Source organism: Oncorhynchus tshawytscha, linkage group LG07 (genome assembly GCF_018296145.1).
Source record: "Oncorhynchus tshawytscha isolate Ot180627B linkage group LG07, Otsh_v2.0, whole genome shotgun sequence".
In the NCBI taxonomy this organism is placed as follows: Eukaryota; Metazoa; Chordata; class Actinopteri; order Salmoniformes; family Salmonidae; genus Oncorhynchus; species Oncorhynchus tshawytscha.
Window position 1 is genome coordinate 29493904 of NC_056435.1, and position 18440 is coordinate 29512343.

The 18440-nt window shown below is 41.7% G+C and overlaps 1 protein-coding gene and 1 long non-coding RNA gene across 4 annotated transcripts in view; one reads left to right on the forward strand and one right to left on the reverse strand.

The window, feature by feature from the left end:
* Window positions 1-18440, reverse strand: part of cntn4 (contactin 4) — a 172476-nt gene that overhangs the window by 66962 nt on the left and 87074 nt on the right. For all 3 annotated transcript variants that reach the window (XM_024426801.2, XM_024426798.2, XM_024426799.2), the window contains exons 6-9: window positions 13262-13465; window positions 5922-6024; window positions 5403-5587; window positions 2249-2388 (exon numbers count right to left, since the gene is read on the reverse strand). In XM_024426801.2, coding sequence (XP_024282569.1) covers window positions 2249-2388; window positions 5403-5587; window positions 5922-6024; window positions 13262-13465 — 632 coding nt within the window. The remainder of the gene's footprint in view (window positions 1-2248; window positions 2389-5402; window positions 5588-5921; window positions 6025-13261; window positions 13466-18440) is intronic.
* LOC121846787 lies at window positions 1023-9757 on the forward strand. The gene is made up of 3 exons (XR_006083723.1): window positions 1023-1233; window positions 2292-2452; window positions 9700-9757. It is a non-coding gene; the product is annotated as an uncharacterized LOC121846787 (long non-coding RNA).

Sequence of the window (18440 nt, forward strand, 5' to 3'; positions counted from 1 at the left end):
ATACTGCTTGCAAAAAGTGATTAAAAACAACTAAGTAAACGTATCCCTCTTTCATAGAGACAAACAGATGGGGGGGGTAACTCTTACCTACTCTAGTTCTTTCCTTAACCAACTGAGAGAACAAATCATACCATTCCAGCAGACCTTGCAAAGGTTTTTAATCAAATGTGATGCAATGACTAGACAGATTGTTAATTATGCACAGCTGAAGGCAACCCTAATCTGCCTTTATGGGGGAAGGAAAGAGAGAGAGCCTGCTGCTGCTGTTTGGAGCACTGCCTCTGGTAACAATAAAATGAGCCTGCACCTCTCATTTCTACTACATATATAACATTGAAAGATTGATCAATACCGTCTGTTTTGTTTGTGAACATTTTGTGTAATTAAGAAAATGAACATCAAGTCTGCTTATTTATTACATCCAAGCTGTGCCTGAGTGACCACCATCAATCTCCAGAAAATAACCTGGCCACATACTGTAGCACAGGGGACATGGCACGCTCCCATTCAGGGGGTACTGAATAATATTTCCACAAAGCCATACCTTTATCTCCAAAAATATCAGCCGAACGAATAACTTTGCATTTGCGGTCTACACTGTACAGTGTCTAGGTAGTGTTCAGCTCTCATTACTGTGCTCGTGATGGGTCATTTGAGGGAGGCACGGGGACATGGTACAGGAGGTCCCAGGATGCATTGTGGTCACTGTGTTTATAAGGGGCTGGCTAAAACAAATCTAGGATGTGTTTCAGATGATGTCAGTGTGGTTGTAAAAGGCTAACCTCCTTTTTCTCCATTGGTGGTACAGGATTAATGACTGCACTCTGGGAAGAGAGATTTACCAGAAGATTACGGTGGGTCTTATATTATGGCGCTCAGACAAGCATACAATTGTTTGCTTGTTTGGAGTTTGGTCTCTTAAAGGTGGACTCAGGGATGTGACGTAGATGCAGAAGGTAAACAGCATAGTGGGTCAACTTCCGCAACAACTAAGAGCGTTGAAGCGCGAGGCTCAACTTCTCTGCTGTTTTGGTGCCCTGGCTACCACGCTGTAACAGCGTGAAGCGAACCCGTGCACATGCGCAGATACCGTGTGTGACTTTGTGAGAGCGAAGTGTTGCATCTCGCTCATCTCAATATCTCCGGCGCTGCTCGTGGCAACGTCATTTCACTGCGTCTACCTTTAACAAACCAGCTTAGTAGACACTTTCAGGATATTGTAAATCCTGTAAGGTAAGTGGTGTTCTGGGGAACTGAACAGTTTAAAGCCATGCTCTGGGGAATAAAGGTGATATCTAGCCAAATTGTGTTTAGATTTCATTGTTTTTACTACCAAGTGCACCAGGGACTCATATACTGGGAAAGAGAGGCTGAACAAGCCAAGCAGGAAATACACTGCTTTGTCAGTACAATGTTTATTACAGTAATTGAAGTTCATAAAACTATCTGCATTGGGTATGCCAGTGAAATGAGAATCATGTCTGTTAGGCACAATGCATTTATCTGTTGTATCATCCTGAATCAACTCCAATTCACTCCACTGTGAGCTAAATGCAGAACTACAGTAGGGCACTGGAAACTTTCAAAGTGTACCAGTAAACTACCAGAATTTTGGTAACTTTCAAGGAATATATGGCATTTATCAGATGACATCTAGTGGTCTTTTTGGGTGCTTCAGATTATTACAGGTGTCTGTTATTATTTCTGGCTGTCTGTGTGGCCTTATCACATGCAAAATAGGACTAAATCTAATAAGATCATTTTAAAATAAACATTTGAATGACAGAAGCTGTAAAACATTCTCCTAAATATAAACCATCAACTTAGTGAATACCATCGCTGTTTAATACGAGGGTTTCAACCAAGGAAATATCCTTTATATTTTTTTACACACTTCTTTTTACTTTGTCAATATGTCTTTGTTGTAAATGTTTTGGCGCCGAACTGGAGGCAGTTGTGAAGTAATACAATAGTTGTACGAGCTGCAGATTGATTTGAAACTAATTTGATTGGATGCTTTTTTAATTAGGCTATTTTCTCTTGAACCATATGGCCTACCTAGTAGAAACGCATGGACAAAATGGACACAGATATAACAAATGAATACTATATAAATAAATAAAAACAAAAAAAAGCATTCATGTATAAGTTACCTTAAATTGTCATGTATTTTAATTACCAAATTTACCAAAGATTACAGTAACTTTGGTAAATGACCAGTAGCTTTGCAACCCTATGTAGATCTAACCTCCAGTGACTCCAGGTTCTCTCCGTTCTTCATCCACCTATAGGAGGGCTTGGGCTTTCCAGTGGCCTTGCATTCCCACACCAGAGAGTCGTCAATGGGCTTCTGCACATCCTGGGGTTTCTCTATCAGATGTGGAGGGGCTGCATGGTCAAAACAACATGGCTGTGAATTAGAACATTCTCATACAGATCCCATTTCTCGCAGGTAAGCCTGTACTCCTCTAACTTCAAGAAAATGTGGAGTATTTTGAAATCCCAGACAGTTGATCCTGCGCTGAAATTATAATGAGTTATGTATCGTTGCAAATTGACTTAGAACCCAAAAATACAGAACCCAAAAATACAGTAAATGGCATAAATGGTATATGACTATCCTAGTTTTAGGTTATGTGTGCTGCTGAGACAGTGAACAAAACAATCCAGATGTATTAGTGTATACATGGGTGGGTAGCACATTCCCATAAAATACCTCTACCAAAAACCATTCAAGTAAATGATGGAGGAATTATACAGGAGCTTTATTGATTCCTACAGTAGCTTCCAAGTAACTCATGACTGGTTAACAAATTAGCAAGGGGGGAAATAAGGAACATAAACCCGCAGATTTACTGTCCTCGTAACTCTCCGTGATGTGGATGATGTGTAGGTCAATCCGCCATCATCCTCTATCACACCAGGTCATTGTCACGACAAGAGTAATGGCACACTATACATTTCCATTACGCAGCATCTGACTAATGCCATACTCCCCGACTGACCTTTGAGGTGACTTCTCTGTAATGGTACATACAAATCCAACTCTAATTGGGTTCCTGCTTCAGCTCAGCTTGCTTCCAAGAAATTTGAGATGAAACAGTTAGAAATGCAGTAGCAATTGCAAATGTATCCCCATAACTCCTGTGTGTATTCGATGTGGCGCATGTGTGTGTGAGAGGAGAGAGAGAAAGAGAGCGAGAGAAAGAGAGAGAACGAAAGAGAGAGAGAGAGACATAGGAAACAAATGAAAAAGAGAGAGCGGGTGTGTTTGTGTGGTCTGTGGGTCTGTGTGTGCGTCTGGGTATTAAGAGGTTAGCCAGTGTGTGTTTTGGACAGAAGTGCCCCTAGACGAGATAGCAGAGAGAGGTACTCTGAGACTCCATTATCACCAGTCATTTAGCATCACATCCATGCCAGCGCAATCTTAGAGAGAAGCCTACTGGTCATGCTCCACCCTCTCCACCTCTCAGGACCCCTTTGTTGTTGTTGTTTTTAGCCCTCTGTCACTCCATCCTTCAGCCACTGTGAACGTATCGACTCTCAGTCACAGACCACCAAATGAAAGCGGGCAGCCCATCCTCGGCTGCATCAGGCCCAGTGTTCACACAATCAGCCCAAACATTTCAAATCAACCAGCTAAAGCAAAGAGGGAGATTGGAGATAGGCGATAGGGGAATCAGAGTTAAACCGACACGGGGTTTTTATATTCATGGCATTATATTCATGGCATTATCTTGGGATACTACTTACTGTAGGAAAGTATTAAATACACTGCAGAGGCAAATTGTTGATTAAAATAGAGAAACCAATGGCAGTCTATATGCATAGTTAGTTGTATTTAATTAGTTGTATTAGGCTACTTTTTAGGTGACATTCAGATGGAATAATGTGCAACATTTTCCCATTTGGTCCCAAAATGCTCTCTCCAATCAAGAGTAAAACAACAGACATTCATTTGAACGTAGCTTCGACTGACATGAAAGGATAATTACCATTCAACTTGTTAAAACACAAGACGTGCAGAACCCTATTAAAGCATTGACATCTAACTACTAAGGACACAGTGATCAGCAGACTCTCAGAGTTAAATAATGCCTTCAGCTCTTTTTTAGACAGAAAGCTGAGGCTTTCGCAGCTTTGTGACTGCAGGTTGTAGCGATGTACACGAGATACACTTATCGATTCCCTGATTCTCACACACTGCTGACAAATGTCTCAAAGGCTTAATTCCACGGGACTTCAAAATAAGAATACAGATATATGTTATCAGAGAGAGAGAGAGAGAGAGAGAGAGAGAGAGAGAGAGAAAACATCAAAAGAGGGCAGACCTGCTGCTAATTCGGACAAACCATCCCCCATAAGCTCACAGCCAGAGCGACGCTGCTGCTGGGTTCCATTACAGAGAGGTGCAGGGAGCTTTTAGCGAGACACCTTGTAAATAATGGCAAATTGTTTAGCGCAGACAATGAGTAATTTGACAAATATATCATAAATATTTACCCATACTAAAATAGATGATCTGTATGGACGTACGACTGTTATCATCTGCTGTGCTGTTTTGTTATTACCTCATTTTATAATGCATACAGTTATGCTGTATCTCATTGCCGCTACCATAGCGAACATACTTTCATATCATTAGTCCAGCCAGCCATGTTAGTTTTTAGTATTTTCCAGCATCTGTGAGGGATTCAAATGGTGTGGAATTTAAGCAATAAATTAAACAACAAGTGTAAGAAAACATTCATGGAGCCCGACGAGCTACTCTTGTAAATGGGTTCTTAGGCATACAGTATAGAAAGAGTCCAGAAGGGAGAGATCAATGTCAGTGGTACGGCTAGCCACAAATAATTCAGACATATTCAGCAAACTACTACAGTACATTTGCCATTTAGCAAAAAGTAATTTTCACCTTGACAACCCGGGGATTCAAACCAGCAACCTTTCAGTCACTGACACAACGCTCTAACCGCTAGACGACCTGCCACCACTCCCCATCCACTTCATCCAGATGCTGCACTGCAGATAATTCATGGGGTATATGTGGCCCAGGTCTAAGTATGCAGTATAAGAGCTTTGATCTCCAGTTAAGTTGGATGTCAATCATGATGCCATCTGTTGGAGCCCAATAGAAGGTCACATCCAAGGTCTCCTCATTCACATCATCGCTGCTTTAATCTGGATCAAAATATTAAAGGCATATTGGCCACCAGGGCTTTAATCATTTGGGATGCGCTGTTAAAACGATGCTCCCCCATGCAAAGTGGCGGCGCTGCAGTTGATTACCAATCACTGTTTCAAACCCAGTAAGGTCTCCGTTTGATGCCTCTCAGTCTAAGCGAAACTGACACATGAAGCCATCCCTGATTCAAATATTCATGTGGTTCAGGATCACCTACCGTAGAAAGAGAGTTTTCCTTTTACAGTGTTCCTCCCCCTGGAGTTCTCTGCCACACACTCGTATGTGCCCGCGTCTTCCTGCTGGAAATAGGGGATTTCCAGGACGCCACTGGCTTTCCTCACGTCCACCTTCCTAGAAAAGGGGATTCCGTCCATTCTCCTCCAGTTTATGGAGGGGACAGGGCTGGAGGGAAGAGTAATGCAGAGAGGTAGAGAAACCTTGGAGCATGTTCATACAAACACAAATCATTGTAACATCGCCACTGTACTTAACCTATATGGATTCAGTGGATTTGACAGAAAAAAGTCAAGTAGGGCATACATCACTCAGCTAGTGAACCAGGAGGAGTCTCACACGGCCCCAACTGTACCAGAATTCTCCGATTTGCAGCCCGGCCTCAATCAGGGCAGGGTTGGAGGCATGCAGTGAAACATGAATACTATCATGCTGTTTGTTAATAACCCTCTGCTTTTCATGTATTTGTGTGCCTGTTTCATCAAGCCCAAAGCATACTTACTTTCCTAATGCAAAACACTCCACTTTCACTGTTGATCCTTTGGCTACATGGACAATCTCTGGAAACTGAACTTCGATCTTTGGCTCGTATTCACCCATTATACCTGAGGAGAGAAATTCACAACCAATTACAAGAAGGCTAAAAAAAAAAACTAAAACAACATGGAAACTGCTGATATGTCGTTTCCTACATATGTCCTAAAAGCGATTACCATCATACATCTGAGAAGTGGTTATTTTGGAAAGCCACTAACAGGTTTTCTCATTGCTGCTGCTATTCTTTATCTGCAATCCTTTATCACATTTCCAAAGGTTTCTCAGCCCAAATGAGCTCTTGATATTGCGAGGCAAGTGTTATCTGGAAGGTTCCCTGACTGACCGTGAAAGCTCATTCTCATCCGTATCTCCATTTTATAATACTGCCAGGTATCCAAGGGCCTATCAGCCATGGTAAATGAGACCGCTGGACGAGGCTCTAATGGTCTTATACCCAGGGATTCAGCTGGGCTGGGTCCTGCTGGGTCCGAGACCCGCCACCTATGATCCAAATGAGAGCCAGGCGGAGCTGAGACCTGGTACCTTTGGTTATGCTAATGTTTTATTCTATAATGAAACATGTGTTGTCCATATTTAATTTTCCACAGCCAACAACACAAGTAAGCAACAGCAGAATCAGACAACCCCATAGTAGAATAGTTTACCTATTCAATTGGTCAGCCTGTCACTTTCTATTCAAGAAAATGATATTCCTTCCATTCCTGGGCTCCTGAGTGGCTCAGCGGTCTAAAGCACTGTATATCAGTGGTAGGGGCATCACTGCAGACCTTAGTTCAATTCCAGGCTTTATCACAACCAGCCGTGATTGGGAGTCCCAGAATTGGCCCACTGTGGTTAGGGGTAGGCCATCATTGTAAATCATTGTGAATTTTTCAATAAGAATTTTTCTTAACTGACTTGCCGAGTAAAATATAGAAACGTGACATGTCTATTTTAACAGTCTAGCTCAAACATTGATAATCATTGAAAATTGCAACCTATTTTGAAGGTGGGGACGCAGCTGCTCCATTTGCTCCATCACTCGGTGCCTATGAGCATCATCATTTTATCATCATTTTATCTGAAACATTGAATTTAGCCCTCCTGCTATTAGCCCATAGAAATGCATGGGAAAACAGAGAGTCTAAAAAATACATCAAAAGGAAGCATGTCTCATAGAGACAAACTGAGAACACCATCGTGTTTAACCAGTTCTCATACCATGACCTTTAGGAAGGGGACACAGGCTAATGTGACCTGTGTGACTCTGCAGGGTTCATTATTGGCATCTCAGCAGGTCTGGTGCGTTGATAAAAAAAACAATAAGTTAGAAATGAAATAAAAACAATCATGCCTTCTCATGCGGCATCCTACAAAATAGCATGCACTAGAAGTAGTGATTCCAGACGATCGGAGATCCACTGTCGTGGAAACCTATCTGTCAAATGCTGCTGCTGCTGCTTCTGCAGAGTGTTGTATCTAAACAATTCCCGCCTGACTGCTTAGATACATTCAGTGTAATGTACTGTAATTCTGTGATACTACCCGTGGCAATATTTAATGACACGTAGACTGACTACACATACAGTAAATGTTTCCCTTGATTCAACCAATTGTAGTTGTCTTAAAGACCATATTCAACAGGGAGGCTTCATTTACTCATGTTCATATCTAAGAGGGATGAATTAGTAGTTAGTAGTGGTTTTCATGCTAGCATAAGGTACTACAGTTTGCTGTACTTGCGCCTGACATATTTGCTAGATATGGTTCACAATCAGTAGATGAAATGTCAGGAGTATTAAAAACTACAATACTCTACCATGAAAATATCATACATAACATAATTGTATCCCTGCATGGTGTTAAACATTAGTTAGAGAGATAATTATTCCTGGGACAAGAAAGCCAACAATTAGATCACTCTCAGACAAATGACCTTTCCATTGGAGAGCCTTTGATAAGGCCAGCCTGAAGCACCAAAACCATTGGCGAGTGGGCTATCTTAAAGTTGCAAAGAAACAGCTAATTAACCTTTGGAATTAATTTGTATTCCTTAAAGGCACAGTGCAGTCAAAAAAAAACGTGATTTACCTGTGTTGTATACACTCAGTGGACAGTTTATTCGGTACACCACCCCGTTCACAAAAATGGTTAGCTCATACAGACAGTGAGTCATGTGGCCATGGCTTGCTATATAAAGCAGGCTGACCGGGATTCAGGCATTCAGTTACTGTTCAACAGCTAGTGAACCAGGAGGAGTCTCACACGGCCCCAACTGTACCAGAATTCTCCGATTTGCAGCCTGGCCTCAATCAGGGCAGGGTTGGAGGCATGCAGTGAAACATGAATACTCAGTGGACAGTTTATTCGGTACACCACCCCGTTCACAAAAATGGTTAGCTCATACAGACAGTGAGTCATGTGGCCATGGCTTGCTATATAAAGCAGGCTGACCGGGATTCAGGCATTCAGTTACTGTTCAATTGAAGGTTAGAACGGGCAAAACGAGTGACCGAAGCAACTTTTGCCGTGGTATGATAGTCAGTGCCTGGAGTGCCGGTTCCAGTTTCTCAGAAATGGCCGGCTTCCTGGGCTTTTCACGCACAACAGTGTTTAGGGTTTACAGAGAATGGTGCGTCAAGCAATAACATCCAGTCAGCAGCAGTCCTTTGAGCGAAAACAGCTCATTGACGAGGTCGAAGGAGAATGTCTGGAACCGTGCAAGCTAACAGGCGGGCCACAAACAGGCAAATAACGAGGCAGAAACAACAGTGGTTTGCAGAACGGCAACTCAGGTCCTTGTCCTGGATGGGCTATTGCAGCAGAAGACCACACCAGGTTCCACTCCTATCAGCTAAAAACAGTAAGAAGCGGCTCCAGTGGGCACGCGATCACCAACACTGGACAAAGGAGTGGAAAAACATTGCCTGGTCCGACGAATCCCAGTTCCTGTTGCATCATGCTGCGGCAGAATCAGGATTTGGCGTAAGCAGCATGAGTCCATGGCCCCATCCTGCCTGGTGTCAATAGTACCGGCTGGTGGTGGTGGTGTAATGTTGTGGGGAATGTTTTTCTGGCACACGTTAAGTCTCCTGATATTAATTGAGCAATGTTTCCATGCTCCAAAGAATTCAGGCTGTTCTGGAGGTAAAGGGAGATCTGACTCGGTACTTGATGGGTGTACCTAACAAACTGACCTCTGGGTGTCTATATTTCCACACTATGACATTGGAATAATACTGTGAAATTGTGAAAATTATGACAATGCCTTTTAAGTGTAAGAGCTGTTTGAAAAGAGCACCTGAAGTTTCATTCTGTTTTGGTGGGATGGAGTTTTGCGCTTCCATGGTGACATCACAATGTGGTAAATTAGTTAATAGACTAATAAGAAAGAGAGTCTCAAACTCTGCCAATAACAGCTCATTGACAGTTTTCCTCTCCCCACTTAGACCACTCCTAGACAGACCTAGCAACATTTTAGCTTGAGGAATTGTTCTCTGCTACTTTCCTTTTACCAATTTAGTTGAAAACAATCACAGAAAATGTACTTAATTATTCAGAAATTATTTGATATTGAGATAAAACGACTGCATTGGACCTTTAAAATCACTGTCCTACTTTTTGTTTTTTTGTTCTTCTTGAATGGCCTTGAGCAGATATTTCACTCCAACTGTTTAGGCCTCAGTTAGATACCTATGAAGAAATACCAGTTAATCAATTAAATTACAATTTGTTTGTCTCAGCTCAGCATTCAACACCATAGTGCCCAGAAAGCTCATCACTAAGCTAAGGACCCTGGGACTAAATACCTCCCTCTGCAACTGGATAATGGACTTCCTGATGGGCCGCCCTCACGTGGTAAGGGGAGACAATAACACATCTGCCACGCTGATACTCAAAACGGGGGCCCCTCAGGGGTACAGTGCCTTGCGAAAGTATTCGGCCCCCTTGATCTTTGCGACCTTTTGCCACATTTCAGGCTTCAAACATAAAGATATAAAACTGTATTTTTTTGTGAAGATTCAACAACAAGTGGGACACAATCATGAAGTGGAACGACATTTCTTGGATATTTCAAAAAACTTTTTTAACAAATCAAAAACTGAAAAATTAGGCGTGCAAAATTATTCAGCCCCCTTAAGTTAATACTTTGTAGCGCCACCTTTTGCTGCGATTACAGCTGTAAGTCGCTTGGGGTATGTCTCTATCAGTTTTGCACATCGAGAGACTGACATTTTTTCCCATTCCTCCTTGCAAAACAGCTCGAGCTCAGAGAGGTTGGATGGAGAGCATTTGTGAACAGCAGTTTTCAGTTCTTTCCACAGATTCTCGATTGGATTCAGGTCTGGACTTTGACTTGGCCATTCTAACACCTGGATATGTTTATTTTTGAACCATTCCATTGTAGATTTTGCTTTATGTTTTGGATCATTGTCTTGTTGGAAGACAAATCTCCGTCCCAGTCTCAGGTCTTTTGCAGACTCCATCAGGTTTTCTTCCAGAATGGTCCTGTATTTGGCTCCATCCATCTTCCCATCAATTTTAACCATCTTCCCTGTCCCTGCTGAAGAAAAGCAGGCCCAAACCATGATGCTGCCACCACCATGTTTGACAGTGGGGATGGTGTGTTCAGGGTGATGAGCTGTGTTGCTTTTACGCCAAACATAATGTTTTGCTTTGTTGCCAAAAAGTTCAATTTTGGTTTCATCTGACCAGAGCACCTTCTTCCACATGTTTGGTGTGTCTCCCAGGTGGCTTGTGGCAAACTTTAAACGACACATTTTATGGATATCTTTAAGAAATGGCTTTCTTCTTGCCACTCTTCCATAAAGGCCAGATTTGTGCAATATACGACTGACTGTTGTCCTATGGACAGAGTCTCCCACCTCAGCTGTAGATCTCTGCAGTTCATCCAGAGTGATCATGGGCCTCTTGGCTGCATCTCTGATGAGTCTTCTCCTTGTATGAGCTGAAAGTTTAGAGGGACGGCAAGGTCTTGGTAGATTTGCAGTGGTCTGATACTCCTTCCATTTCAATATTATCGCTTGCACAGTGCTCCTTGGGATGTTTAAAGCTTGGGAAATCTTTTTGTATCCAAATCCGGCTTTAAACTTCTTCACAACAGTATCTCGGACCTGCCTGGTGTGTTCCTTGTTCTTCATGATGCTCTCTGCGCTTTTAACGGACCTCTGAGACTATCACAGTGCAGGTGCATTTATACAGAGACTTGATTACACACAGGTGGATTGTATTTATCATCATTAGTCATTTAGGTCAACATTGGATCATTCAGAGATCCTCACTGAACTTCTGGAGAGAGTTTGCTGCACTGAAAGTAAAGGGGCTGAATAATTTTGCACGCCCAATTTTTCAGTTTTTGATTTGTTAAAAAAGTTTGAAATATCCAATAAATGTCGTTCCACTTCATGATTGTGTCGACCTTGTTGTTGATTCTTCACAAAAAAATACAGTTTTATATCTTTATGTTTGAAGCCTGAAATGTGGCAAAAGGTCGCAAAGTTCAAAGGGGCCGAATACTTTCGCAAGGCACTGTATGTGTTTAGTCCCCTCCTGTACTCCCTGTTCACACCGATTGAGTGGCCAAGGCGACTCCAACACTATCCTTACGTTTGCTGACGACACAACAGTGGTAGGACTGATCACCTACAATGATGAGACAGCTTATAGGGATGAGGTCAGTGATCTGGCAGTGTGGTACCAGGACAACAACCTCTTGCTCAATGTGAGCAAGACAAGGAGATGATCTCAGCCTCCAGTATTTATGCTGCAGTAGTTTATGTGTCGGGGGGGCTAGGGTCAGTTTGTTATATCTGGAGTACTTCTCCTGTCCTATCCGGTGTCCTGTGTGAATTTAAGTATGCTCTCTCTAAGTCTCTCTTTCTCTCTTTCTTTCTTTCTCTCTCTCAGAGGACCTGAGCCCTAGGACCATGCCTCAGGACTACCTGACATGATGACACCTTGATGTCCCTAGTCCACATGGCCGTGCTGCTGCTCCAGTTTCAACTGTTCTGCCTGTGATTATTATTATTTGACCATGCTGGTCATTTATGAACATTTGAACATCTTGGCCATGTTCTGTTATAATCTCCACCCGGCACAGCCAGAAGAGGACTGGCCACCCCTCATAGCCTGGTTCCTCTCTAGGTTTCTTCCTAGGTTTTGGCCTTTCTAGGGAGTTTTTCCTAGCCACCGTGCTTCTACACCTGCATTGCTTGCTGTTTGGGGTTTTAGGCTGGGTTTCTGTACAGCACTTTGAGATATCAGCTGATGTACGAAGGGCTATATAAATAAATTTGATTTGATTTGATGGTCGTGGACTACAGGAAAAGGAGGGCCAAACATGCCCCCATTAACATCGACAGGGCTGTAGTGGAGCAGATCGAGAGTTTCAAGTTCCTTGGTGTCCACATCACCAACAAACTAGAATGGTCCAAACACACTAATACACTAGTGAAGAGGGCACGACAACACCTTTTCCCCCTCAGGAGACTGAAAAGATTTTCAGATACTCAAAAAGTTATACAGCTGGTATGGCAACTGCTCGGCATCCGAACTTAAGGCGGTACAGAGGGTAGTGCGTACGGCCCAGTATATCACTGTGGCCAAGCTTCCTGCCTTCTAGGACTTAAATACTAGACGGTGTCAGAAGTCCCCAAAAATTGTCAAAGACTTCAGTACCCAAGTCATAGACTATTTTCTCTACTACCGCATGGCAAGCAGTACAGGAGCACTAAGTCTAGGTTCAAAAGGCTCCTTAACAGCTTCTAACCCCAAGCCATAAGACTGCTGATCAATTAATAAAATGGCCACCCGGACTATTACATTTGACAACCCCCCTTTTGTTTTTACACTGCTGCTACTCTCTGTTTATTACCTATGCATAGTCACTTTACCCCTAGCTACATGATCAAATTACCTCCACTAAACTGTAGCCCTGCACATTTTCTCGGTACCGGTACCCCCTGTATATAGCCCCGGTATTGTCATTTTATTGTGTTACTTTTTAGTTCATTTTTTACTTTAGTTTATTTAGTAAATATTTTCTTAACTCTTGTTTCTTGAACTGCATTGTTGGTTAAGGGCTTGTGAGTAAGAATTTCAAGGTAAGGTCTACACCTGTTGTACTCGGCGCATGTGACAAACAACATTTGAATTGAATTGATATTCAAATGTGATGGTATTTGATCACATTAAATCGCACAAGGGCCAGAAAAGGAACACATGACCTAGAAATATACTGTTTGATAAGGGTTGTAGTAGAGTTGCTGTAGAACTGGATCTCACCATCACTGCGCAGCACCAGAGGAGTGGGCGGGCCTTGGACCCTGGTCTTGGTGACAGTGTTGGTCACCACACAGGTGTAGTTGCCCACATCAGAAGGCTCCACTTTAGCGATGTATAGATTTCCAGTCTCCTGGGAGATAAAGCGACGCGTGTCCTGCTTCACAAATGAGGGGTACTCATTAAAAATCCAGGAGAACGTCAGATCTGTGGAAAAAGGATGACAATTTATTTATTTTTTTAAACGTGTGAGATCAAATTAAATCTAAAACTACACAGGGGTTAGAGGGTCAAGCTGACTCTCCTTCTTATTAAAATAATATCACGTGAAAATACAGAAAATACCAGATTTGTCCATGGTTTGTCAGACTGGATTTGATTTTATGGTGTAGTGGGTGGGTGGTGTTGTGGTTCAATCACCAGAGAGCTACACACTAGGGTGAAAATGAATGATGTTCCAAGTGTGAGGAGTTACCATATGCTGTAATTATCTGGACACACTTCAACATGAATGTTGTTTGTGTGGCAAGGTTTCTTCTGTAAACAAACGTTTCATTTGGACAAATATCTGTGGACACTTTGTAGTTAATACAAGGCTTCAAGATGAGTGGAGAATGTTTAATTTCACAGAGAAAACCAACTCTAGCAGTCACCATGCAATTTGTAAATAAGTATATTAAGAATGACTGACCTGACAGCCTAGTTAGTTGGGTTTTGTTTTTATAGCACACAGTTGGACAGTAACGTGACCAAAAATACTAGGTACATTTTAGGTTAAGTAAGCTTTAAAATAACTCATTACCACATTGGTAAAAATAACAGTACAACATACAGTATACAGGACATTTGTAGGATCACAGAGCAAGCCAGGATCTCAGATCTTCTATGATTCTCAGGATAACGAGTGTCCTGTTGGCTGGTAACTGTCAAACGGGTAATCTCTCTAGTCGTCTTTGTGGCATGCTTCTTTCAAAAAGAACAAAACACACGTTCTGAAGACTGACCTTTGAGAAAGACATTTTATTTTGCTATTTGTCTGCAGAGTCAATTACTTTCTGTGCTCAGAGACTTGGGCCCCTCAGGCCAAAGGGATTCACAGAGGAGTAAAAAACACTTAAAAATTCAAATAATATTTGTCCGTGACTGAGACAACTGAAATACTCCACATTCTTAGTTCTGTATATTTGTAATGCTTTGTGTTAATCCAAGCTCACTACTTTGTGTTAATCCAAGCTCACTACTTTGTGTTAATCCAAGCTCACTGCTTTGTGTTAATCCAAGCTCACTGCTTTGTGTTAATCCATGCTCACTACTTTGTGTTAATCCAAGCTCACTACTTTGTGTTAATCCAAGCTCACTACTTTGTGTTAATCCAAGCTCACTGCTTTGTGTTAATCCAAGCTCACTACTTTGTGTTAATCCAAGCTCACTACTTTGTGTTAATCCAAGCTCACTACTTTGTGTTAATCCAAGCTCACTGCTTTGTGTTAATCCAAGCTCACTGCTTTGTGTTAATCCATGCTCACTACTTTGTGTTAATCCAAGCTCACTACTTTGTGTTAATCCAAGCTCACTACTTTGTGTTCAAGCTACTTTGTGTTAATCCATGCTCACTACTTTGTGTTAATCCAAGCTCACTACTTTGTGTTAATCCAAGCTCACTACTTTGTGTTAATCCAAGCTCACTGCTTTGTGTTAATCCAAGCTCACTACTTTGTGTTAATCCAAGATCACTGCTTTGTGTTAATCCATGCTCACTACTTTGTGTTAATCCATGCTCACTGCTTTGTGTTAATCCATGCTCACTACTTTGTGTTAATCCATGCTCACTACTTTGTGTTAATCCAAGCCCACTGCTCACAATCCAAGCTCACTGTTCCCAGCAGGATTTTGAATGTTGTTTAATCATCATCATCATCATCATCATGTGATTTAAAAGGTATGTCAAATTAGCTGTGATCCTGCAGTACCCTACAGCGAAACCATACTTCTAGGTTTCAACCTACTGCAAGGAACATTGAGAACCAGAGCCAGTGTAAACCATCATGATTTGTAACAGTTTGATCTCAGCTGGTGTGCTTATCAATGCACTGCTCTCAATGCTAGTTTTCTGTTGCTGAGTTCTCCTTTGAAGAAATGATTATTTCTGAATGTTCTGACATTCTCATCAATGAGTTTTCCAGGCCTTCTAATTGACAGGCACGTGTGTACCTTTTCCCTGCTGAGCCAAATCAAACCCATTCACTTGTTAGCTGGCTGGTAATTAAACAAAACAGTCTTGGAGGATTCCTCCCTTACCCTTTCTAACTGTTTGGTCATTTATCAAAGCAGGATTCGATCCATGATGCAGCTCCCTCACAGTTAGGAGCAGGTATAGGCTACAGCATGAATCAGAGCAGGCCAATCAGCCTCTTCAAAAGTGTGTTTTGGCAGAGTCCTGAGTGTATAGACAAGTGGTCTAACGTTGGTCCAACATTTCTGTAGAAAATCCAAGGATAAAGGCCTGCGCTCCTTTTAGTTTTTTATTCGTGTTGCGCTGTTAGTCATAGGTGCACTCGATTCAGAAGCCCTGCGCAACGGGTAAACAAAGTGCTCCCATTTTGAACCATTTCATTTGTCTGAAGAGACTGGGAGATCCATGGCTAAATCGAGGGCCCCTACTGCGCAGGCCAATTGGATAGCTCAAATCACCGTGCTTACAGGGGTTCCAAGAATAGACAGAAAAGAGCTGCTGTTTTTAGGAGTGAGTTCGTGTTTCCGTTTTTATTAAGCACGGTCAACACTGTTTTTATTCAGCACTGTCAATGCTGTTTTTATTCAGCACTGTCAACGCTGTTTTTATTCAGCACTGTCAACGCTGTTTTTATTCAGCACTGTCAATGCTGTTTTTATTCAGCACTGTCAATGCTGTTTTTATTCAGCACTGTCAATGCTGTTTTTATTCAGTACTGTCAATGCTGTTTTTATTCAGCACTGTCAATGCTGTTTTTATTCAGCACTGTCAACGCTGTTTGGATTCAGCAGTATCCACACTGTTTCTATTCATCACTGTCAACACTGTTTCTATTCAGCACTGTCAACACTGTTTTTATTCAGCACTGTCAACGCTGTTTTGATTCAGCAGTATCCACACTGTTTCTATTCATCACTGTCAACACTGTTTCTATTCAGCACTGTCAACACTGTATCTATTCATCACTGTCAACACTGTATCTATTCAGCACTGTCAACACTGTTTCTATTCAGCACTGTCAACACTGTATCTATACAGCACTGTCAACACTGTATCTATTCAGCACTGTCAAAGCTGTTTCTATTGAGCACTGTCAACAATGTATCTATACAGTACTGTCAACACTGTTTCTATTCAGTACTGTCAACACTGTTTCTATTCAGCACTGTCAACGCTGTTTTTATTCAGCAGTATCCACACTGTTTCTATTCATCACTGTCAACACTGTTTTTATTCAACACTGTCAACACTGTATCTATTCAGCACTGTCCACACTGTTGCTATTCAGCACTGCCAACACTGTATCTATTCATCACTGTCAACACGGTTTTTATTCATCACTGTCAACACTGTTTCTATTCATCACTGTCAACACTGTTTCTATTCATCACTGTCAACACTGTTTTTATTCATCACTGTCAACACTGTTTCTATTCAGCACTGTCAACACTGTTTCTATTCAGCACTGTCAACACTGTATCTATTCAGTACTGTCAACACTGTTTCTATTCAGCACTGTCAACACTGTTTCTATTCAGCACTGTCAACACTGTATCTATACAGCATTGTCAACACTGTATCTATTCAGCACTGTCAACACTGTTTCTATTCAGCACTGTCAACACTGTTTCTATTCAGCACTGTCAATGCTGTTTTTATTCAGCAGTATCCACACTGTTTCTATTCATCACTGTCAACGCTGTTTTTATTCATCACTGTCAACACTGTTTCTATTCAGCACTGTCAACACTGTTTTTATTCATCACTGTCAACACTGTTTCTATTCATCACTGTCAACACTGTTTTTATTCATTACTGTCAACACTGTTTCTATTCAGCACTGTCAACACTTTCTATTCAGCACTGTCAACACTGTTTTTATTCAGCACTGTCAACACTGTTTTTATTCATCACTGTCAACACTGTTTCTATTCAGCACTGTCAACACTGTTTCTATTCAGCACTGTCAACACTGTTTCTATTCAGCACTGTCAACACTGTTTCTATTCATCACTGTCAACACTGTTTTTATTCAACACTGTCAACACTGTTTTTATTCAACACTGTCAACACTGTTTCTATTCATCACTGTCAACACTGTTTCTATTCTGCACTGTCAACACTGTTTCTATTCTGCACTGTCAACACTGTTTCTATTCAGCACTGTCAACACTGTTTCTATTCAACACTGTCAACACTGTTTCTACTCATCACTGTCAACACTGTTTCTATTCAGCACTGTCAACACTGTTTCTATTCTGCACTGTCAACACTGTTTTTATTCAACACTATTACAAAAAAATAAAAAACGCTTCTCTGTACTTCCACTCGCGCTGCAACTGCAATGAATAAGTGTATCGATAGCCCTGTGTTTTCATTATTATTTGCCACTCATTGTGTCTATTTTAATATCAAGGAATATTTAACTTTATCTGGTCATAGGAACAACATGAATTTTTGCATAAGGCAGATGCGGTGCGACTCAGTTTCCCCATCAGATGGAAGACGGTGTCTCATCTCTGGTCAGTCTCACTGGAGGAAAGGAAGAAGAGACAAGGGACTGTGAGAGGTGGACCCTCTGCTGCTCTCTCCCTCCCTCCACTGAGACTAACGCTGTGTTCAAAACTACAGGGAATTCGTAAATCTACAACTTTCAAGACAACTGAGAAAGAAAAAAAAGGCGCTCTGACTGGGAAAAATAGTTTTGAACGGTCATCCAACTCAGAATTCCAAGTCGGAAACTCAGGCATCTTTCTAGAACTCTGACTTTCCAACCTGAAGATCACTGACATCATGATTTGACCCCAAAACATTTTTTTTGGGGGGGAGAGGTCCCAGTTGTCTTGAAAGCACCATCAGATGCAGGTACCATCAGTCCAGTAAAATAAAAAGGCTAATTACTTCATTTTATTCTCCTCAGTGCCTTAAATATACTACTCATATGATACA